General features: G+C 42.0%; 1 protein-coding gene across 3 annotated transcripts in view; it reads right to left on the minus strand.

Moving 5' to 3' along the window:
• The window catches only part of LOC122558239 (CBY1-interacting BAR domain-containing protein 2-like), a 70,908-nt gene extending 50,302 nt beyond the window's left edge, over nucleotides 1–20,606 (minus strand). For all 3 annotated transcript variants that reach the window (XM_043706594.2, XM_043706592.2, XM_087995564.1), the window contains exon 1: nucleotides 20,513–20,606. In XM_043706594.2, coding sequence (XP_043562529.1) covers nucleotides 20,513–20,529 — 17 coding nt within the window. In that variant the 5' untranslated portion in view covers nucleotides 20,530–20,606. The remainder of the gene's footprint in view (nucleotides 1–20,512) is intronic.
• Nucleotides 20,607–22,052: the final 1,446 nt, after the last annotated feature.

Genomic DNA, 22,052 nt, shown 5'->3' on the forward strand with positions numbered 1-22,052 from the left:
AGGTCAGGCAGCATCCGAGGAACAGGAGAATCGACGTTTCGGGTCGGAGTCCTTCATCAGGAATGAGGGCTCCGAAGCAAAACGTCGATTTTCCTGCTCCTCGAATGCTGCCTGACCTGCTGTGCTTTTCCAGCAACACACTCTCGACTCTGATGTCCAGCATCTGCAGACCTCACTTTCTCTTTTAAATTTATACAGGCCATTTGGCATTACAAAAACCGAAATTGTCTTTGCTCTTTCGGACAAAAGTGCCTGCCAGTATCCTCTGAGCAAGTCCAACTTAGAAATATAAGTTGCTTGTCCAGCCTTTTTAATGCAGTCTTCCAAACATAGAATCGGATATGCATCTTTGTAACTGCATTGACTTTGCAATGGCCCACACATAACTGTTGGGTACCATCTGGTTTTGGCACCATTACAATGATTGAGCTCCAGTCACTGTAACTTTCTTTGATTAGGTCATCTTGGAGCGTGCATTCAATCTCCTTTTGAACCTGTGCCAACTTTAGAGGATTATGCCTGTAAGGATGTTGCATAATCGGAATAGCATCGGAACAGTATATCTACATTATGCATAATTAGGTTCGTAATTCCAGCTTATTTCCACATATCTCCCCATGTGATAGTAATAACTGTTTCGTAATCATTTCGATTTTCCTCTGGAAGGTAACTCAATAATGTATCCCGATTTTTGACAACTTCCTCATTGTCCAATTTAATTTGAGGAATATCCAATTCAGAATCCTTAGAATTTGGTTCTTCACTCTGTTGTAACCAATAACAATCTCCTTTGGCTTTCCTTCCCTGTCAAAATACCTTTCCAGCATATTCACATAACACACTCTGTGAGATTTCTTTCTGTCTGGAGTCCTTCTCAAATAGTTCACCTCACTCAATTTCCTTTCGGCTTGATAAGGTTCACTAAACCTTGCTTTTAAAGGTTCACCTATCATTGGAAGTAACACTAACACCTTATCCCCGATAGCAAAATTACGAGCTTTTGATTTCTTGTCTGCTTCCTGTTTCATTGTATGCTGTGATACATTTAAATGCTGTCTAGCCAACACCCACACTCTATTTAATCATTCCCTAAAAATTTTCACATAGTCCAAATATGTGGCCTCTGAATAATAACTTATCGATTTCTCTTTAGTCAATTTTAGGGGTCCTCTCACTTCATGCCTAAAAACTAATTCAAGTGGACTGAATTTGATCGATTCACTTGGTGCATCTCAGATCACAGAAGTACAAACAGAATTCCTTTTTCCCTATTATCTGGATAGGGTCTAGATTAGAGTGGTGCTGGAAAATCACAGCAGTTCAGGCAGCATCCGAGGAGCTGGTGCTGGAGTGGTGCTGGAAAATCAACATTTCGGGCAAAAAAGCCCTTCTCTGGATAGTCTTGACGATAAGCCCTCTTTAAGGTCTTTAATGTCTGATGCTATCTTTCTCATGTTCCCCGCAACTCTGAATGGTATGCAGTAGATTTGAATTGTTTTATTCCTAAGTTGTCCATAACTTCCTTGAATAATTTCGGTGTGAAGTTTGACCCTTGATCTGATTGTATCTCTGTGGGTAGTCCATATCTAGTGAAAAATTTGAGTAACTCCTCTACAATCCTTTGAGCTGTAATATTGGGTAATAGAATAGTCTCTGGAAATCTATTGGACACATCCATTATTGTTAACAAATACTGATTCTCACATTTTGTTTTAGGTAGGGGTCAATTTAGACTCTTGTAAAAGGCCCCTCAAATGCAGGAATAGGTATTAAAGGTGCAGGTTTTATTACTGCCTGGGGTTTTCCAATTACCTGACATGTAAGACATGTTGTCAAAATTCAACTACATCCTTGTGCAGTCCACGCCAGTAAAAATGTTTTTGTATTGTAACTTGGAGTTTTCTTACCCCTAAATGAGCCCATATTGGGAGTTCATGTCCCACTCGCAATACCTCCATTCTATAACCCACTGGTAATAAGACTTGATGAACTTCTGCCCATTTCTCGTCTGCCTGAATATGTGATGGTCTCCATTTCCTCAATCAGACATCATTTTTAAGATGTAGTATTCAGGGATACATTTGTATTCTCTTCCTGTGTATGCCTTTTATTACAATTGTCTTAAATTTTCATTTTTCTGCTGTAACTCAGTTACTTTATCTGAGCTAAAGATGTCTGCTTTGACATCTATCTGCTCCTGGTTTGTGTCAACCATCTGATCAAACAGGGCTCTGTTAATTCCACATCAACATTCTTATCTGTACTATTTAACCTCTCCTGTGTCAACTGGTGACTTTGTGACCTTGTTACCACACAGTCAGGAACAAGCACAGGAAATGGGTCCTGCAAGAGTTCAGATACCTCCTCTGACAGTAATGAGAATACCTCACCAGCTCTACCTACAGGTTTTGTTTGAATCAATAAAATCCACATGGTCAGTGGCCCCCGCAAAAGTCACCTTTTCAAATAAGATGAAAATGGCTTCCACATCCTTCTCATCAAATGTAGACAATGCTTGAATATATTTAAACTGTCTCTTACCAGGTCTTTGGCTCCCATGGGTTTGCTCATCCTCACTCTCTTCCTCATTGAGCTGACCTTTGGCCTTCATCTCCATCCTTTTGAGCTGACTTTCCTGTCTACGTGCCAATTTCTGAAAAAACTCCGTCTCTTTCTTCCTCTCTTCTCCCTCCTTTTCTCTCTTATCTCTTTTTTTCTTTTTGTTCTGCTAAAGCAATTTGTTCTTTTCCTCTTTTCTCTGCTTTTAATTGCAATTCAAACTGTTTCCTTTCTTTTGCCCTTTCCTTGCCTTTTGCCTCTAACTCAAGCTGCTTTATTTTCAATTGAACTTTCGCCATCTCAAAAGATGCTAATGGTGTTTCCAGCAAATTTAAATGCTGAGCTATTGCTTTAATTGTCTCTCCTTTTCTTACAGAAGGAGGCAGCTCCAACCCTCAGCCTCTCTGCTAATGCCAGCAGCTTGGTCTTCACCTTTTGCAAAGTCCCCGGAGTCAATTCTTCCACTCCCAGAAACCTCTTACTGACTGCAAGAGCCATTGCTATCTCAAGCACTGTTTAAACCAAATGAATTCGATATCCAGAACAAAAAACACTAACATACACCACTCACTACCTTCCAGTCCAACAAACAATTCCAATTTGGAACAATAGAACAAATCCCGCAAAGAGCCCCCAGTTTGTTATGGACCAGGCCAGACCCCCTCAATACATTTCAAGAAAGTAGCCCAGACCCTAACTTTGCTCGTTGCTTTAAGCAGGTGTATAGTGGATATTTCAGGAGTGATGTAGCTGGCCTACCCACTTAGTCTTAAACAAACCAAAATTTATTTGCAAGATTACTGAATGAAACACAAACAAACGGGTATGTAAATTAGCTCGCTGAACTGGAAGGTTTACTTTCAGACATTTTGTCACCATGACGAGGTAATATCATCAGTGAGAGTCTCTGGTGAAGCGCTGGTGGTATGTCCCGCCTCTCCACTTATAGGTCTTGCTTTCTTAACTTTATCAGTGACTAATGAACGTAAAGGATCCATTAGATACTACCAGCAAAACTAACACAATTTACAATGTACTATGCAAGATCTGTAAAAAAAAAACACTACATCAGACTAACGACACCAGGATACATGAGCACCAACTGGCCACCAAAAGACTCGACCCGTTATCACAGTTTGTATACATACAGACAAAGAAGGATATCACTTTGACTGGGACAACACACATATCCTGGGACAGGCAAAACAAAGACACGCACGAGAAATCATCGCAGAATGGCATTCTAGCCAGAACTGCATCAATAAACGCATTGATTTAGACCCTAACTACCTTTCCTTGAAAAAGAACTGGAAATGACATCACCCGCCTTAAGAAACCAAGGCCTATAAATGGAGAGGTGGGACATACCATCAGCGCTTCACCATATATCTGATGATGTTACCTAATCATGGTGACAAAACGTCTGAAAACAAACCTTCCAGCTCAGCAAGCACACTTACATACTTATCATCAACCTGAGCTACAAATCTTCTCAAAAATCGCCAACAAACAAAAGATAACAGAAAGTAGAATAACTTAACATTTTCTGAAAACGCAACAGATTATTCCAACTTAATTATGCTCTGCCAAATACTTTCAACAATCCCCATAAATACCCATTTTGGGAAAAAAATCATCACAGGGTCTTACAGGAGAGATGGCAGAGAGAGGGAGGATCAGCATGGGACTTGCTTCTTTGGGTCCAGCAGCTTCACAACTGACTGCTTGCTAAAGCCAAACCAAACCAGAGAAAAGCTGAGCTGGGAGAAATGGCCACTCTCCTTTCATTGTACAAGTGTTTTTTTAAGCTTGAAAGCCGTTTGTCTGAGGCAGTATCTGTTAGCTATAATCAAACAAGCCCTAAAACCCTTCAAACCTAAACATCCCAGAACCTGTGTCTTAATGACTGCTCTGAGAAAAAAAAAACAAGGACGACGTAACCTTATTAAAGGAGCAGCATTGTCACAGGACTGAAATTGAGAAAAATGGACACTGCCTTTAAAAAGGGGAGAATGTTCAAGGAGTTGATTGCCACTTGGAAAACTAGTGAAGCTAACTGATGCATATGAAACAATATTTTTTTGGAGGGAATTGGGTCAAGATTAATTAGGTCACGTGACACCAGGTTATGGTTCAACAGGTTCATTTGAAATCACAAGTTTTTGGAAAGCTGCCCGTTCATCAGTGCAGTGCTCCAAAATCTTGTGATTTTAGATAAAGCTGGGAGACTATAATCTGGTGTTGTTTGACCTTGACCTTGTGCACCCCAATCCAACACTGGCACCTCCACATCATAGATCAATTATAATCATTTGTTGCAGATTCGGGAGACTAGTCATAACCCTCCAATTTGTTTGGTCGCATCAGTTCTGTGAGGGGAAAGAAACAGAGAAGCAAGGAGACCTCCAGAACTTGTTTGCATCAACCTCACTCAAGCCCTCTTTCTACAAAGTTGCTCTTTTCAATTTTCTTCTGATAGAGCTGACAAGCCACATCAGAGAGGCTGAAAGAAATAACTCTAAAATCCAAAGATAAAAAAAAGACCTTGACTCGAACAAGTAACCAGCAAACTAAAAATTAATCATCGCTGTGCAGATAACATTGTGATATAATTGAAAATTAGATAGGATTGTGAAACCAAGCCATCCAGTTTTGTCATTTGAACTGGTGATTGACCTATGTTCTCCCGAATATTTTCCCCTCTGTTCATAATATTTGCATTTATCTGCTTTTCTTTTGTGTGTGTGTGTGTGTGTGTGTGTGTGTGTGTGTGTGTATGTGTGTGTGTGTGTGTGTGTGCGTGTGTGTGTGTGTCAGTGTTTGTGTCTGTGAAAATTTCAGAGGGGGTAAAGTTTAGAATGCATGAACTAGATATCCTTTTTATTTTGCTGTTCTTATGAGGGTTAAGACTGTTGCAATAAATGTGTTTTTTTACCATTACAGAAGACACCTGGTGTGGTTTGTTTTGTTCAGTGGTAGCAGTCAATCAGATTATGATTTCTGGTGGTTCCATTAAAACTTCCCATTTTTGGAGACCAGGAGAATAGTGGGGCTTCAATTGCAGTGTGTTACCCTTGTGAATCGTGACAACTTCATCAGCTTAGCATCCACGGCTCTCTGTGGATGGGAAATTCCAAGATGTACTACCTTCTGAGCTATGACAATTTCCCTCATCTCCGTCCTGAATGGCTGTCCCCACATCCAGACACTCACCCTCTGTAGTTCTATACTGCCTGGCTAAGACATAGCTCTCAGCATTTACACTGTCAAAACCTCTTAGAATGATTGTTACTTACATCCTCAGAAAGAAAGCTCTTAATGGTAGGCTGCGGGCTGGGATCGACAGAGCTGATGAGAGCTCTACACCTGCTGTTTCTGAATTCTCCACTGTGGGGTTTTCTACACTATTTAGTTTCATCTCCTATCTCCATGAATTAAATTTTCACGAAGCAGAATTGAAATATCCTGCAGCAATCTGTTAAATAATTGATGGCGCTATTTTGCAAGGGATGCACTCATTCAAGTGTATAATTATTTTAATGTACGATTTGATCAACATTCTTGAATTATTTGCCTCCACGTTGGGTCCTACTTGTCAGAATCTGATGGCTGTTAATTGGCTTTCTACCTGTCAGCCACTTGCAGGAGATTGCTCAGGGCTAAGGAGCATCTGTAGTTTAATGGAGCTGCTGCCTAGCTCCCCCCACTCCTGCACTGCGCCATCGCTCTTGTTTTGTCTCTATGTAGAGATCAGCGCTCCTCTCAGCCTGACTAGAGATTTTGTATTACTTATCCCTTTGTGGATGAGTGATTTGCAGTCCTTATTTGACTTCCCAGTCACTCATCGTCCCTTTTCCCGAACTTCCTCTCTTCTTGAAGATGGTAGTTTTTTTTTACAGGTAATCAGTCCGCACACTGTCCCATCATCCTTCCCCCTCTTCCCCACAGAAAACCCACTCCGCTAACAAGGCTTCACTGAGGAACCAATGTTGAGAGTAACTGAGGGGTTGCTGGGCTATAGGAGACAATCAGAGTAGTCTGGGAGAGAATATTTCCTCTTGTGTAGGAGGCCAACAAAGTAAGATAGGTGCCAAGAAATCTTTTTTTTTTAGATTTTTTAGATTACTTTACAGTGTGGGCACAGGCCCTTCGGCCCAACAAATCCACACCGACCCGCCGAAGCGCAAACCACCCATACCCCTACCTCTACCCCTTACCTTACACTACGGACAATTTAGCATGGCCAATTCACCTGACCTGCACATCTTTGGACTGTGGGAGGAAACCAGAGCATCCGGAGGAAACCCATGCAGACACGGGGAGAATGTGCAAACTCCACACGGTCGGTCGCCTGAGGCGGGAATTGAACCCGGGTCTCTGGCGCTGTGAGGCAGCAGTGCTAACCACTGTGCCACCATGCCACCTTTATGGATGTAAATTTTTAATAGTGCCACATCACAACCCCCTGTGAGGGCGACTCAAAGGCCATACGATAGCTTCGTGTCAAACTCAGCGGTAGGCTCTCATTCTCAGTGCGTCTAATCACAAGTTGGAACATCGTTCGGGCAGCCACGTAGCAAATGCAGATGTCTTGAGCTGCCTCTCACTTGCAGATACAACACCAGTGGTGCCGCCACTGGAAGAGTCCATTCTGGTTTTAAACTTTACTTGACCCAGCGAGACCAGATCACTGGAGAGGACAGCATTTTATTATGGGGAGCAAGAGAGATTGTCACAAGCAAAGGTCTACCACCAGATACTAGCTATACTCTACCAGGGTCATCCAAGGGTTTCCAAAATGAACATGTTGGTGAGAACTTAGGTGTGGTGGCCAGGATTGGATGCAAATATAGATGCTTTGGTAGGGCAATGCGGAGTGCGCCAAGGACAAAAAGTACAGCCAGCAGCTCCCCCATAATTCGTGGGAATGGCTGGGAAACCCTGGACTCAGTTACATGTTGACTTTCATGGTCACAATGTTCTTAGTCATCGTGGGTGCCCACTCAAAGTAGTTGGACATGCTTTGAGTTCATTCATCAAACATGGGGACGATGATAGAAAAGCTGTGAGCATCATTTGCAATACGTGGGTTCCCAGAAGTGTTGGTCACAGACAACGAGCCATCATTTTCCAGCAGAGAATTCAAGTATTTCTTAAAGTTGAAAGGCATTTGGCATATAAGGACAAATCCATACCATCTATCATTTAACGATGTGGTGGAAACAGCAGACCGAATTTAAGGCAGGCTTAAAGAAACAGCTTAGTTTCACCCAACACAGACTGTCCCAGTTCCTTTCCGACGATCAGACTATCCCTCATGCTACTACAGGGATGGCTCCATCAAGATTGGTAATGGGGAGAAGACTCTGGACCAGGTTAAATCTGATTTTTATGGACCTGGAGAGGAGAATGAAACAGCATCAGGAATGCCAATGCTGGACACAGGACTCTGCTAAGTGGGACAGACTGTTTACTTCAGGGGACAAAGTTTGTTGTTGAAACTATGGGAATAGCCCTGCTTTTCACAGCAATCAGTGATAATGGAGCCAGCTACTTCTCATTTGAGACCAGAACCAAAGTTGTACTCTTAATCTGTAAAGGATCCTCAGCAGATGTTCTCCGGCTAGTCAAAGTCTTAAGCAAACTTAAGGGCTGGAGTCCAGAGCGAATTTTGATAAAGACTGGTTCTGCAATCACTAATACAGCTGCACTCGTGTCAACCTCCAATAGAACCACGTGACCATTTAACCAGATACTTAATTGGATTGGTTCTCATTTGGATGTTGATGAGCCAATGGGCTGAGAAGTGACAGATGGAGTTTAATTCAGATAAATGTGAGATGCTGCATTTTGGGAAAGCAAATCTTAGCAGGACTTATATACTTAATGGTAAGGTCCTGGGGAGTGTTGCTGAACAAAGAGACCTTGGAGTGCAGGTTCATAGCTCCTTGAAAGTGGAGTCGCAGGTGGATAGGATAGTGAAGGTGGCGTTTGGTATGCTTTCCTTTATTGGTCAGAGTATTGAGTACAGGAGTTGGGAGGTCATGTTGCGGCTGTACGGGACATTGGTTAGGCCACTGTTGGAATATTGCATGCAATTCTGGTCTCCTTCCTATCGGGAAAGCTGTTGTGAAACTTGAAAGGATTCAGAAAAGATTTATAAGGATGTTGCCAGGGTTGGAGGATTTGAGTAATAGGGAGAGGTTGAATAGGTTAGGGCTGTTTTCCCTGGAGCGTCAGAGGCTGAGGGGTGACCTTCTAGAAGTTTATAAAATTGTGAGGGGCATGGATAGGATAAATAGACAAAGTCTTTTCCCTGGGGTGGGGTAGTCCAGAACTAGAGGGCATAGGTTTAGGGTGAGAGGGGAAAGATATGAAAGAGACCCAAGAGGTAACTTTTTCACACAGAGGGTGGTGTGTGTATGGAATGAGCTGCCAGAGGAAATGGTGGAGGCTAGTACAATTGCAACATTTAAAAGGCATCTGGATGGGTACATGAATAGGAAGGGTTTGGAGGGATATGGGGCAGGTCGGACTAGATTGGGTTGGGGTATCTGTTCAGCATGGACAAGTTGGACGAAAGAGTCTGTTTGCATGGCGTACATCTCTATGATTCTATAAGCAATTTAACTGTTCCAAGCCAGATGGAGGTGGGCTTCACTGGGTGCGCACTCTCCTGAATACCAGCCTTTGAGTTCTCTTACTCAATTCAGGCCCAGTGGGATGATTTTCCAATCTCAGTTTGGCACACTGATAGCAACTACAATGGCATGTTTTGGTGTTTTGCTATGGGCTGACCGAGAGCCTTTCTGTTCAAGATATGTCCTGGCGTAAGGCTATGCAGTTGCCTTTACTCAAGGAATGGTGATGTGGTCCTGAACAAGAACATGAACCACATAGAAACTGCAAATTAGGAAACCGGCAGGAGCAAAACATATGTGGGCCCTCCAAACAGCTGGAAAGGCTATCGGAACCCATGCGTTCGCCTGCCCTGTCCAGCCTCGAAGAACCCTCGAGTCTGTACTACACGCAGCGCATGTCTCAGCCTCAATGCATTTACCACCTCATGAAGACAATGAATTTCTTTCAAGATGCTATGGTCTGATACACAAAGCCCGTATCCAACACTGAATCGGAGGAACTGGACCCAGTGTGAAAAAAAACTCCAGGAGAGCTGCAAAAGCAAGAACAGGCCTACGTACCTGATTTACGAGGTGGAGGGATGTAGTGATTTTAATGAGGTCAGCCAGGTCAATCATATAGAATATAAATTCCCTAACCGGGGCTGTTAATCTGGTCCACTCAGAGCCCTGGCTGACAGACAGAAATAAGAGTGTCAGATGTGCTGTTCACTTTGACAGCTCGCTCTGAGGAAGCGAGACCAGTGTCAAGTCCTATGTATATGTAAATAAAGGGTCACTTGATGGGATACTGGCCTCTGTGGAATTATTTTACTCGATGTAAGTTCAAAGCTGCTGGTTGACAAAGAACTCAGAAAAGTAGTAATACACATAGCCCGTGACCACTCCCTGATTTCTAGCTCTGAAATTTGCAGCCTCCCTGTGAGTGCTCCTGACCTGCAGGCCCCTCCTTCCTACCCCAGAAATTGCATCCTCTCCCATGCTCACGCTGCAATCTGCAGTCCTGACCTACCAGAGTTCCAGTGTGAGAGGCACTAGTGACAGGCAGGAGCTACAGCAATCATTTACAAAAGATTTTCTCTGTTCCATGACTTATGCAGTTAAAATATTTTTAAATGAAAATATTAAAATTCAATATAATATGATTAAAATATTTTTAATTTTTAAAAGTTTGACTTAATTTGTTATTGTCACATGCACTTTGAAAGTTATTTCATTCAGCAGCATTTAGTATTTCAATTTGTACTTTCTTTCTGAGATCTATTTTCTCAAAAGGTTCGATGAAACGGAGCTCCAGCTTCTGTGTGTTCCCATAGGAGTAAATGTTTCACTTAAAGTTGCAATTTTTAAGATTATAAATACAACTTGAAGAAAGAACTTATTGTTTATGAAAAGGAGCTGGTACAATTACAGTATTTAAAAGGATGGGAACATGAACAGGAAGGGTTTAGAGGGATATGGGCCAAATGCTGGCAAATGTGACTAGACTAATTTAAGATATCTGGTCAGCATGGATGAGTTGGACCGAAGGGTCTGTTTCTGTGCTGTATGACTCTAACAGGACTAATCTGTACAGTTATGGGGAAAGAAAAGCTAACATGGAGGAACAAATTGGATAGTTTTTTCCCAAATAGCTAAGAAGGAGATGACATGCCCTGTGACTCCTGTGCCGCAAATTTCCATCAGGGAGAAAGAACGGTGTTCGTCAAAACAGGAGATAGTAGTAATGAGTCACCAGACAACAGAATCAAGGTCAAACATGGAATAGAAGGAGAATTCACAAACTTGATCTTATCAAATGACAGAGCAGACTTGATGAGTCAAATGGCCTTTTCTCATTCAAGTCAATTCAGGGGACATTATTGATTAGGTTCATACTTAGCCTTGCTTTCTCTTCTTTCAAAGTGACTATAATTTTAAGCTTTCGGCAAGTTAACTGGATCATCCATTCTGAGGAATGTGCGTATTCTTTTAGTGATAACACGATGCCGCCCACGTTTGTGATCACACTTGAATCGCTTATGTTTTCTGTAAATTTGCATTTCCATTGTGGAGAAAGGTAACCCCTCTCCAGTGTCATGAAAGGTCTCCAGTCTTAGATTTCCAACTAAACATATTGCCATCACATCAGTGTCTAACATTCTGAACATTTTAATCTAATTTTACTTGAGATCTGGCTATGCTTTCTATGAATTTTTGCTTGAAGACTGTGGTTATTCAAAGGTCACTGAGTCAGAAATTATTTCCCAGCACTGAAGGAGGTCATTGGTTCTCCGAAGTAGCATGGCTATTATACACCTCTGGGGCAGATGGGACTTGAACCTACGCCTCCTGGTCCAAAAGTACTGCACCACAGAGGCCCCTTAAATAGCATGATCTGACACATGGTTTAATTACTCAGCTGTCTGCAAATCAGACCATATAATTCAACTGCAAAATTACATATTGATAAGTAAAACTATGACAGTAATTTTTTTCAGACTGTACCCAATAGCCCAACAACTAATAAGAAGCATCCTTTTACCCCTTTAAGAAATCAAGGTATTGCCTGATCAAAGGATCAGAGCCACTCCCAACTCAATGAAATCCATGATCATTCCGATTACTCAACCAATACTATACGCTTTAAAAAAACAAAGTAGGAGCTCCTTTCTGAAGTGCGTCTGTGACCTCAACAAATCTCAACCGTCCACATATATGTAGAATGTAATTTATTCAACCTGATAAAAAAAATTTACATTAAGTTAAATCTGCAATTAACTCATCATTTTGCTACAATAAACCCAAATCACTTTATGAGTTTAATAGCTAGAAATCTATTGATCTCTGTCTTAAACATATTTAGTGACCAAGTCTCCACAGCCTCTGGAGCAGAGAATTTCAAAGAATTCTACCCTCTGAGGAAAACAGTCCGGAATGCCCTGCCTCTTATTCGGAGACTGTAACTTAGTTCTAAAATTGCCAGCCAGGAGAAATATCCTTCGGCCCTCTCTGCACAGTCTCCAAAATATCCTTATAAGGCATTCCCATTACTTAATGTATTAATCTGGTGAACCTTCTTTGTCCTCCATTTATGGCAAGTGTATCCATGTTTCGTTAAACAAATATTGGACTCAGTATCTCTGATCTAATCTCACCAAAGCTACACAACTAAAAAGTTGGATATTTTTCTGTGTTCAAATCAAATAAAGGCCACATCCCATTTGCCTTTTTGAATTGTTTGCTGCACATTTACAGGCATGCTAGCTTTTAGTGACTCATGAACAAGGACACTTGTGTCCCATGGAACAGTATTTCCCAATCTCTCACCATTTAAGAAACACTTTTTCTTTCTGCCAAAGTTTATAATTTTACATTTTTTCATATTATGTTCCACCTGCCATGTTCTTGAGCACTCACTTAGCCTCTCTAAGTTCACTTGAAGGTTCGTTGCATCCTCTTCAAAACTTAGTTTTGCATCTAGATTTGTGACATCAGCAAACTTGGAAATATAATATTCAGTCTCTAAATGTCAATCGTTGATCTAAATTGTGAATTGCTGGAGTCCAAGTACTGGTCACAGCATACCAACTGGAGAATGACCTCTCTCACAATCCACAACAGTGTTTTATCCCCAATCTCACGTGCTATAGCTTTGCTTATAACCTCCTGCCCAAGACCTGAACAGTCTTCTAAAAATCCAAAGACATAACATTCTCTGAATGCACCTCATCCAGACTGTTACAACATCAGAAAACCATTCACAGATTTGACAAAGAGTTGATCGGTACTTCCCCATTTTCTGTCTTCCTTCTTTCTTAAATAGTTGGGTTACATTTACTATCTTCCAATCTGCAGCAACTATGCTAAACCCATAAATTTTAAAAGATGACCACCAAAACCTCCATTATCTCTCCAGCAACCACTTCCAATGTACTCTGTGATGTAGCTCATCAGATCCAGATTTATCAAATTTCAGTTTCATTAAATTTTTCCAGTACTACCACTTTTATTAATTTCTTTCAGTTCCCCATTCTCTCTAGAATTCCTGGGAGGAGTTTTCTATCTTCCTCTGTGAAAACAAAATATCCATTTAATTATTTTCTGCCATTTCCTCATTCCCCAGCATGAATACTCCTGTGTCAGCTTGCAATGGGAAGAGATGACATTGGATTTGAAACATGAATGGTTTCTCTCTCCACAGAAGCACCAGACCTGTTCGGTTTCTACAGTATTTATTTATTTCAGATGTCTAGTATCTGCAGTTGCTTTATTTTCTTACATATCTTGCCCTTTTTAGTTATGTATTGAAGCTTTTAAAGTTTTTTAAATATTTCTCACCAGTTCCCAAATCTAATGGGAATTTCATAAGGAACATCATCACCTCAGAGAGAGACTATGCAACTTATTACTTCAGGCAGTGTTTGAGGTCAAAGTATTTACAGGGAAGTTAGATCTTGAGGCATAAGCTGTGTGTTTGAGCCCGAAGCAAAAAAGTGTTATAAATGTAAATTCTCACCCAATATGGTCAAGGAGTTGATTACCGACCGGTAAATCCCTCCAACATGCCTAAACAGAAGCAATATGTGCAGGAGAGGCTCTGTCAGCCATGCTGCAGAAGGCAACAGCAAACCACTGAAATAATGTGTGTAAAACAATACCTCAAACCTCCTCATCAGCTAGAAACTGCATTTTGATGTCCTGAGACTGTGACAGGGCATCATTGCAGGAATTCCTCAGATCTGCCACATTTCTCCAGTATTATCTGCGTGTTTGTTAGCCATATAAATAAATACTTGACTACAAGCGTATATCAGAAGCTTCGAGTGAGTAATTCATCTCCTGCCTGCCAAAAGCCTGTCTTGTATTTACCAGGATGGCTGTATAATTCCACACCAATTGGGAACTCTGTTGTGACTCTGGGCTCCTGCAATGTGCAATCGGGAGCATGGGGCAGTTTGTAAGTGAAGCTGATTGGCTGGTTGGAAATGGAAATAAGTTACAAAGGCACAGGCACACACAGAGAGAGAAAGACACAAAAGGGTGTGTTCCTCAGAAGATGCCTGTTTTCTGTAGTCAAAAATAAAGTTTAAACTTGAAGAGAAACAGTTATCTTTCCTTCAACAATTGCAGTGAGTTGAATTGATAAAATCAGAGACATTTTCCACGTGAATCTGTCACTTTGTACTTCTTATAAATCAATGGAATCTTCCAGAAGAAAGACAACTTTACACCAAGGGCCTGGCTAGCTGAAGCAGGATCATCTCAAAATCGGGAAGTAATGACCATTCAATTCATTCACCAGCTTTTTCTATCGCTGCCAATAAACTATTTTCCCGATTTGTTTGGCTGTGTGTGCATGTGAGTAAAGGAGGGGATTAGGGTTTCTGTTAGTATCGTTACATGCTAGTGGTTTTATATCATTTTACTTGTTGCTATAGTCTTATTATTTACAATAAATAATAAATTTTGATGAGTACAGAAACCTGGCCAGTGCTTTCTATCAACTTGATAATCAGTAATCACTCAGTCAGCATCTCATTACTATATTAGATTAGATTACTTACAGTGTGGAAACAGGCCCTTCGGCCCAACAAGGTCCACACCGACCCGCCAAAGCGCAACCCACCCATTCCCCTACATTTACCCCTTTACCTAACACTATGGGCAATTTAGCATGGCCAATTCACCTGACCTGCACATCTTTGGACTGTGGGAGGAAACCGGAGCACCCGGAGGAAACCCACGCAGACACGGGGAGAATGTGCAAACTCCACACAGTCAGTCGCCTGAGTTGAGAATTGAACCTGGGTCTCTGGCGCTGTGAGGCAGCAGTGCTAACCACTGTGCCACCGTGCCGCTGTTGGACTAAACATTTGACTCCTGACTCCAAATATGACCGCCAGGCATCCCTTCTCTATTTGGGTGTATTTACGCTCTGCATAAACCAAAGTCCTAGATACATACACTGTTATTGTATATCCCTGTCCACTGGTGCACCTATGAGGTAATGACAGCCTGAAGCTGTATGGAGAGGCACTGCATATCAATACCAGATCATGCTTGTGATCATAGTGTGCCAACACCTTAGAGGATGATAGCTGTTTTTTCACTTCCCTAAAAGCTATGGCTTGGCAACGTGACCATTTCCAAGGCTCATCCTTTTTTAAGAGTAGATGTGAAGGTGCCAGGATGGAGGCCAGGTTATGTATGAACTTTATGTAATAAATCACCAACCCAAGGAAAGACCTAAGCTCTGGCACAAACCTGAGAGCTGGGGCACCTTTGACCACCCTTACTTTATATTTCCACTTGTAGACTCTGTAGCCCAAGTAGGTTGCTTGGGGTATGTGGAACACACAAATTTCCCTTCTTAATGGTACACCCACCTAGGAGAAACATCTAAAGGCTATGTCGAAATGCTCTAAATGCTCCTTATTGGCCTCTCCTGTTCTTAGCACATTATCTAACAGCGATGTGGGGTAGACCTTGTGAAATGTTTTCTATCATCTGCTGAAAAAGTACACAGGCTCACCATACCCAGTCTTCTGTATTGGTACCGATCCTTATGGGCATTAATGGTAACATACTTCTGGGAATCCTCATCCAACCACAATTGCAAGTACCCTTGGCTCATGTCCAGCTCCCCCTGCTAGCTTTGTGTATAAATCCTCTATGTGAGGGATTGGATATCTAACCAGCTATGAAAAGTGGTTTACCATTTGTTTAAAATCCCCACAAAGGTGAACCGACCCATCAGGCTTCACAATTGGTATGACCAATGATGCCCATTCCACAAACTGTACTGGTTTGATGATTCCTTCACTTTCCAGCCTTCTGATTTCTGCTGCTATTTTTTCCCATAAGGCAATGTCACAGGGCGGGCCTTGCGGAATCATGAAATTGCTTCCTGGTCACCATGCAAGGTGGCCTTGGCTCCTTTGATAGTCTCAAGACCTTCCTGAAAAACCTCCAGGTATTTAATTAGGATTTCACTCAGGCATTCATTTTCTAATTGGAAATGGTTGAGCCAATGAAGGTGAATCTTTCTCAACCAATTTCATCCCATCAAGCTTGGGCCCAAGCCTTTTACTACAATCAGTGGTAACTGAACCAGCTGCTTCTCATAAGAGACCGGAATGGAAGTTGTACCCTTAGTCTGTAAAGGTTCCCCAGTATAGGTTCTCAGTCTAGCTGAGGTCTTGCACAAACTTCAGGGTTAGAGTCCAGAGCGAATTTTGTGAAAGACTAGTTCTGTGATCACTGTAACAGCGATGCCGGTATCGACCTCCATTAGAATCAGGTGACCATTTAACCAGATGTTTATTTTGATTGGCTGATTTGGAAGTTGCTCAGCAATTTGATTGTTCCAAGCCAGATGTAGATGGACTTTTCAGGGTATGCACTCTCTTGGATATAGGCCTATCAGTTCTCTTCCTTAATTTAGGTCGAGTAGGACTGCTTTGCTGTCTCGAGTCCACATAACAGCGGTAACTACAACAGTTGGCCAGCCCAGATCCTGAAGGAAATGTTAACCATTTGGCTGAGGCTTGGGTTTGATTTAGGGTTTTGCTATGGGCTGATCTAGAGTGCCTCTGTTCAGAATATGTCCTGAGTCAGGCTCTGTAATTGACTTCATTCAAATGATGTTCACCAAGCTCAGTCAGACTGGTGAGGTTGTCCACTTCCTTTGGAATGCCCTGCAACTCATATGCTCCACTTGACAAAGCCAGTTGTAGTGCCTGTTTGAAGTCCAGTTGGGTGTCAGATGATGGGTGCTTTTGCATGGTTACATCGTTAATCTCACATAGCAACCAGGCTCACAGCATCTCATTAAGGATTAAACCAAAGTCACATGCCTCTGCTAACTGTCTTACCCAAATTAAAAATCCCAATATGGATTTTCCTGGTTCTCGAATTGCTGAGTAAAACCAATGACATCTCAGAAATAAAGGAGTCTTGGGGTCATAATATTCCTTAACTAAATCTGTCAACTCTTGAATGGTTTTAGTATCGCAGAGAAAGTTCGGCTCCTCATAATCGGAAAAAACTACAGGTCCACAAGCTGTCAGGAGAATTACTTATTGATTTTTATCTATCCCCCAATGTCATTTGCCCAGACACAAATAATATTTCCTTTCCACAAAATGGGTCCAGTTTTCAACAGCAGGGTTGAATAAGTCAAACTTCCCAAATAACGGCCAGAAATGCTTACCACAACTCAAAGAAGTCAGTTTAGATTAGATTAGAATAGATTCCCTACAGTGTGGGAACAGGCCCTTTGGCCCAACCAGTCCACACCGACCCTCCGAAGAGTAACCCACCCAGACCCATTTCCCTCTGACTAATGCACCTAACACTATGGGCAATTTAGCTCAGCCAATTCACCTCACCTGTACATTTTTGGACTGTGGGAGGAAACCGGAGCATCCGGAGGAACCCATGCAGATATGGGGAGAACATGCAAACTCCACACAGACAGTCACCTGAGGCTGGAATCAAACCTGGCACCCTGGTGCTGTGCGGCCGCAGTGCTAACCACTGAGCCACCATGCTGCCCCAAGTTGTAAGTAAGTTTCTTCAGGAGCGAGCTTTATTCTCATCACCAATAAAATAACTTCACAGGGATTGTTATCCCATCACCAAGTCATCTTTTATCTACACGTGGAAAGTCCTTGACACTGATCCAGCTCCTCAGAGTCAGCTGTCAGAATAAACAGAACCTGTGAGACTCCTGTTTTTTTTTTAGGGTAACGCACAGGCTGTAACCAGCCAGTTTTTTTTTTCCTTTTTCACTCCTGTTTATATTTTTTTTTTCCCTTTTTTTTTTCCCTTTAACCCCCACACTACCACCTAACTGCGGTAGTGCTTATTTTTTTTCCCCCAGCACCCATGGTGTGTGTGCAGGTGTGAGACACACTGGAAAACACAAAGTGCACGAATCTTTATTCAATTTCCACCACCAGGAAGATAGGAAAACACCCGGGTGGCCAGTGACAAACACTGCCCTTCGCATCAAAGGGCAGTGCTGTGTGATCAAAAACAGTGAAAGGGAGGGTAGGGACTAAATCAAAATAGAGTTGGAGAAATGATGCACTCCATTCCCTGCGGCGCCCACCTCTAATGTCCCATTTATTTATTTATTTTTCTTACACAAAGTGCACCAATCTTTATTCAATTTCCACCACCAGGAAGATAGGAAAACACCCGGGTGGGCAGTGCTGTGTGATCAAAACAGTGAAGGGGAGGGTAGGGACTAAATCAAAATAGAATTGGAGGGAGAAATGATGCACTCCACTCCCTGCGGCGCCCACCTCTCCCTGAACAACTCCAGGGTAAGACTCCTGTTTATGTCTGTCAGCCGGGGCTCCCTGATTGGATCAGATTAACAGCCCCAATCAGTGAACTCATATTCTATCAGGTCCACATGGCTGACCCTGTTACAATCACTACAATGTGACTCCAGAAATAATGGAGCTTAATTTACAGTGCACTATCCCAGTCAGTTATAACAGGTTATGGAGTTCAATGCAGCTAAATGTGAGGTGATGCACTTTGGGAAGAATAACAGGAAGGCAGAGTACTGGGTCAATGGAAAGATTCTTGGCAGTGTGGATGTGCAGAGGGATCTTGGAGTCCATGTACAGGGAACTCTGAAAGTTGCCACCCAGGTGGATAGTGCTGTTAAGAAGGCATACAGTGTGTTAGGTTTCATTGGTAGAGGGATTGAGTTCCAGAGCCACAACATCGTACTGCAACTATACAAAACACTAGTGCGGCCACACTTGGAATATTGTGTACAGTTCTGGTCATCATATTTTGCGAAGGATGTGGAAGCATTGGAAAAGGTGCAGAGGAGATCTACCAGGATGTAGCCTGGGCTGGAGGGAAGGTCTTAGGAGGAAAGACTGAGAGACTTGGGTCTGTTCTGATTGGAAAGAAGAGGGCTAAGAGGGGATTTGATAGAGACATACAAGATGATCAGAGGATTAGATAGGGTAGACAGTGAAAGTCTTTTTCCTAGGATGACGACATCAGCTTCTACAAGGGGGCATAACTACAAATTGAGGGGTGATAGATTTAAGACAGATGTCAGAGGCCGGTTCTTTATGCAGAGAGTGGTAAGGGTGTGAAATGTCCTACCTGCTAATGTAGTCAACTCAGTCACATTAGGGAGATTTAAACAATCCTTAGATAAGCTCATGGGCGATGATGGGATAGTGTAGGGGGGCGAGCTGAGAATAATTTACAGGTCGGCGCAACATTGAGAGCCGATGTTCTGTGCCGTATTGTTCTATGTTCTATATTCTAACCAATGTGCGAGCAAGCAGCAGGATATTGAATAAACTGGTGCATGTTTTTATTCATTCAGGAAATGTGGGTTTTGCTGGCTAGGTCAACATTTAATGCTCATCCCTAATTACCCTATCGGACAGTTAAAAATCAGCTGCATTGGTGCAAATAAGGATATGAAACAAACAAGAAAACAGAGTGCAAGCAGTTATTTGGGAAGCTGATTATTCAATACCTGTGAACTAATACTACATGGGCCCTAACATGCGTTCAGGCCTGTATTTAATAACTGTACTGTTGCTCACTTAAAGCATTTCAATGGCAATTCAGAAAGAGATTGCAAGGGATGGAAAGTTGATAAATGAACACAGTGCAGGATATCCACTAGATTTGTGCAGATTCATTGGAGATTATCAATATCCACCCTCCCCCCAAATTCCCTACAGTTCCTCACAGTTGACACAAGATGACAATGCTTTCTGAAAGAAGGGAAGGAAACCAATGGCAGAGAAAAAACATTTACAGACAGATGTGGTGCATGATACAAACAAAGTTATCGCTGTCATCACTACATAAACATTGATTAAAGTGACAATCTGTCCTTTAATGCCCCTTAAGTTCAACAGGAAAACATTTTGTGCTTTTATTTTTCAATTTGTCAGCCGACTCTTTTATGATCAATTTGCACATTCAAAAACACAAAGGAAGGACTTATAAGGCATTTCACAGTAAATAATTAAACCCTTGACTGCACCTTACCTTGGCAAGGTGACTCTAAATAGTCGCTGTATTTGATCTTGGTCATATTCCAAATTTATGAAAAACAGACTGCCACAGCACGGAAACTGAAATCTCCAAATGTGAAGTATTTACATTTAAATTCTGCTAAAATTAATCAGTTTTGAATTGATACCAAGGGCTGTGTGTTGTGCTTTGTGCATCAATGGCTGACAGTCCCACTTTTTAAACCTTACTGTTTGTTTTCACTTACTCTAAGGTAACATTTTTGAGCGTATATTGAGAGGACACGTTGCCCTTACCTCGATAGAGAATTCATTTCACCAGAAGTGTTCTTCCCTTATTTAAACTGTAGACAATATCCAGCCCCGTTCTGAGAAGGAAGGCAAACCTTGCTCAAGCAGTGGAGTCCCTGGTTGTTATAACGACGGTAAACACACAAAGCCACCACTCATCTCAGATATTGCTCATTATTTCCCTCAAAGCTCACTAGATGGCAGCAAAGAACTGCCTACTCAACTAAATACACTCATTTAGAGCTGGAGGAGACCATTTGAGCCATCACACCTCTCCTTGCTCTTTGACAGATCCAATCCAATTACACCCATTCCTCTGCACTTTCCTCAAGAATGCTGCAAATTATCTTATTTTAAAAAAGTAGAGAGCCAATTTGGCTTTTGAAGGTCACTATTGAATCTGCTTCCAACACCTTTTTTTGTCAAATACTGAGGCTCCTGCAGTATGTAGCGACAGAGTTCTGGTCTCCATATACTAAGAAGGATTTAGAGACACTCAGGAAGGTGCAACAATTTATTTGAGTAAAATGCGACCAGAATAAATCTATTGAAGAAAGCTAAACAGGACGTGGCTTTTTTTCTTTTTAGATAAGCATGACCTGACGGGGATTCTCAAGTAAAAAAATGACTTGCAGCCAAATGAAATACCTTTGAAATCTAATTAATGTTACAAAATAGGAAACAAAGCAGCCAATTTGTACAGAGCAAGCTCCCACAAGCAACAATGGAATAGGTCTTGTGCCTCCTCCACCATCAAACCCTAACCACCCGATGCCTGGAGAAAGAATGCTTCATTTTCCACCTTGAGACCCTCCAACCACAAGGGATCAATGTGGATTTCACCAGTTTCCCCATTTCCTCTCCCCCCACCATATCCCAGATCCAACCGCTCTGTTGAACTGTCCTACCTGTCCATCTTCTTTCTGTGAAAAACAAAACTCACATATTAATAAATTTCAGTCCGAGTCAAATTCTGAAGCAGCGAATTTTATTGATACGTACTTGCAAGAACGGGTGCCTAACGAGTAAGCAACCCGATCTGAGGGTTACATTCTGATTTATGCTGTTCAGCTGCGTCTCTCGGTCCTCCTCTTTCACCCCATTGGTTACTTTTGCTGTAGCACGTAGCCTATCACAAGCTCTAGCTTCACTCCACCTTTGTCTAGCTTCTCTCCACCTCTGTTTACTTCTCCCATTACTCTAAGCCTGTCGCCCCTTACTCTTATTTATCTCATTCCTTATATGTGACTATCCTGGCATAATTTGCTGTCTTCGTGCGATCATCCTGCCAAACTTAATTCTATCCGTTGGCCACATCCCTCCTGAGACTGGCACATTATTCTCCTGTTACTGGTACATCCCGCTACACGGTCGCTCTGCCCTATTAGTCATAGATAATTCTACCTCTTTTCGCTTCTCACTGTTTACTATTTGCATGCGCAGCCTAATTTTAAAATGTAAACTTTTGCAGAAGCAACATCTGTTCCCTTATTCTGCACAATCTTAACACTATACCTTACACTTCCCACCTATTCACTCCGTCCTC

Source organism: Chiloscyllium plagiosum, unplaced genomic scaffold (assembly GCF_037043375.1).
Source record: "Chiloscyllium plagiosum isolate Xiang-an unplaced genomic scaffold, Cpla_swu_hap1 HiC_scaffold_17, whole genome shotgun sequence".
Classification (NCBI taxonomy): Eukaryota; Metazoa; Chordata; class Chondrichthyes; order Orectolobiformes; family Hemiscylliidae; genus Chiloscyllium; species Chiloscyllium plagiosum.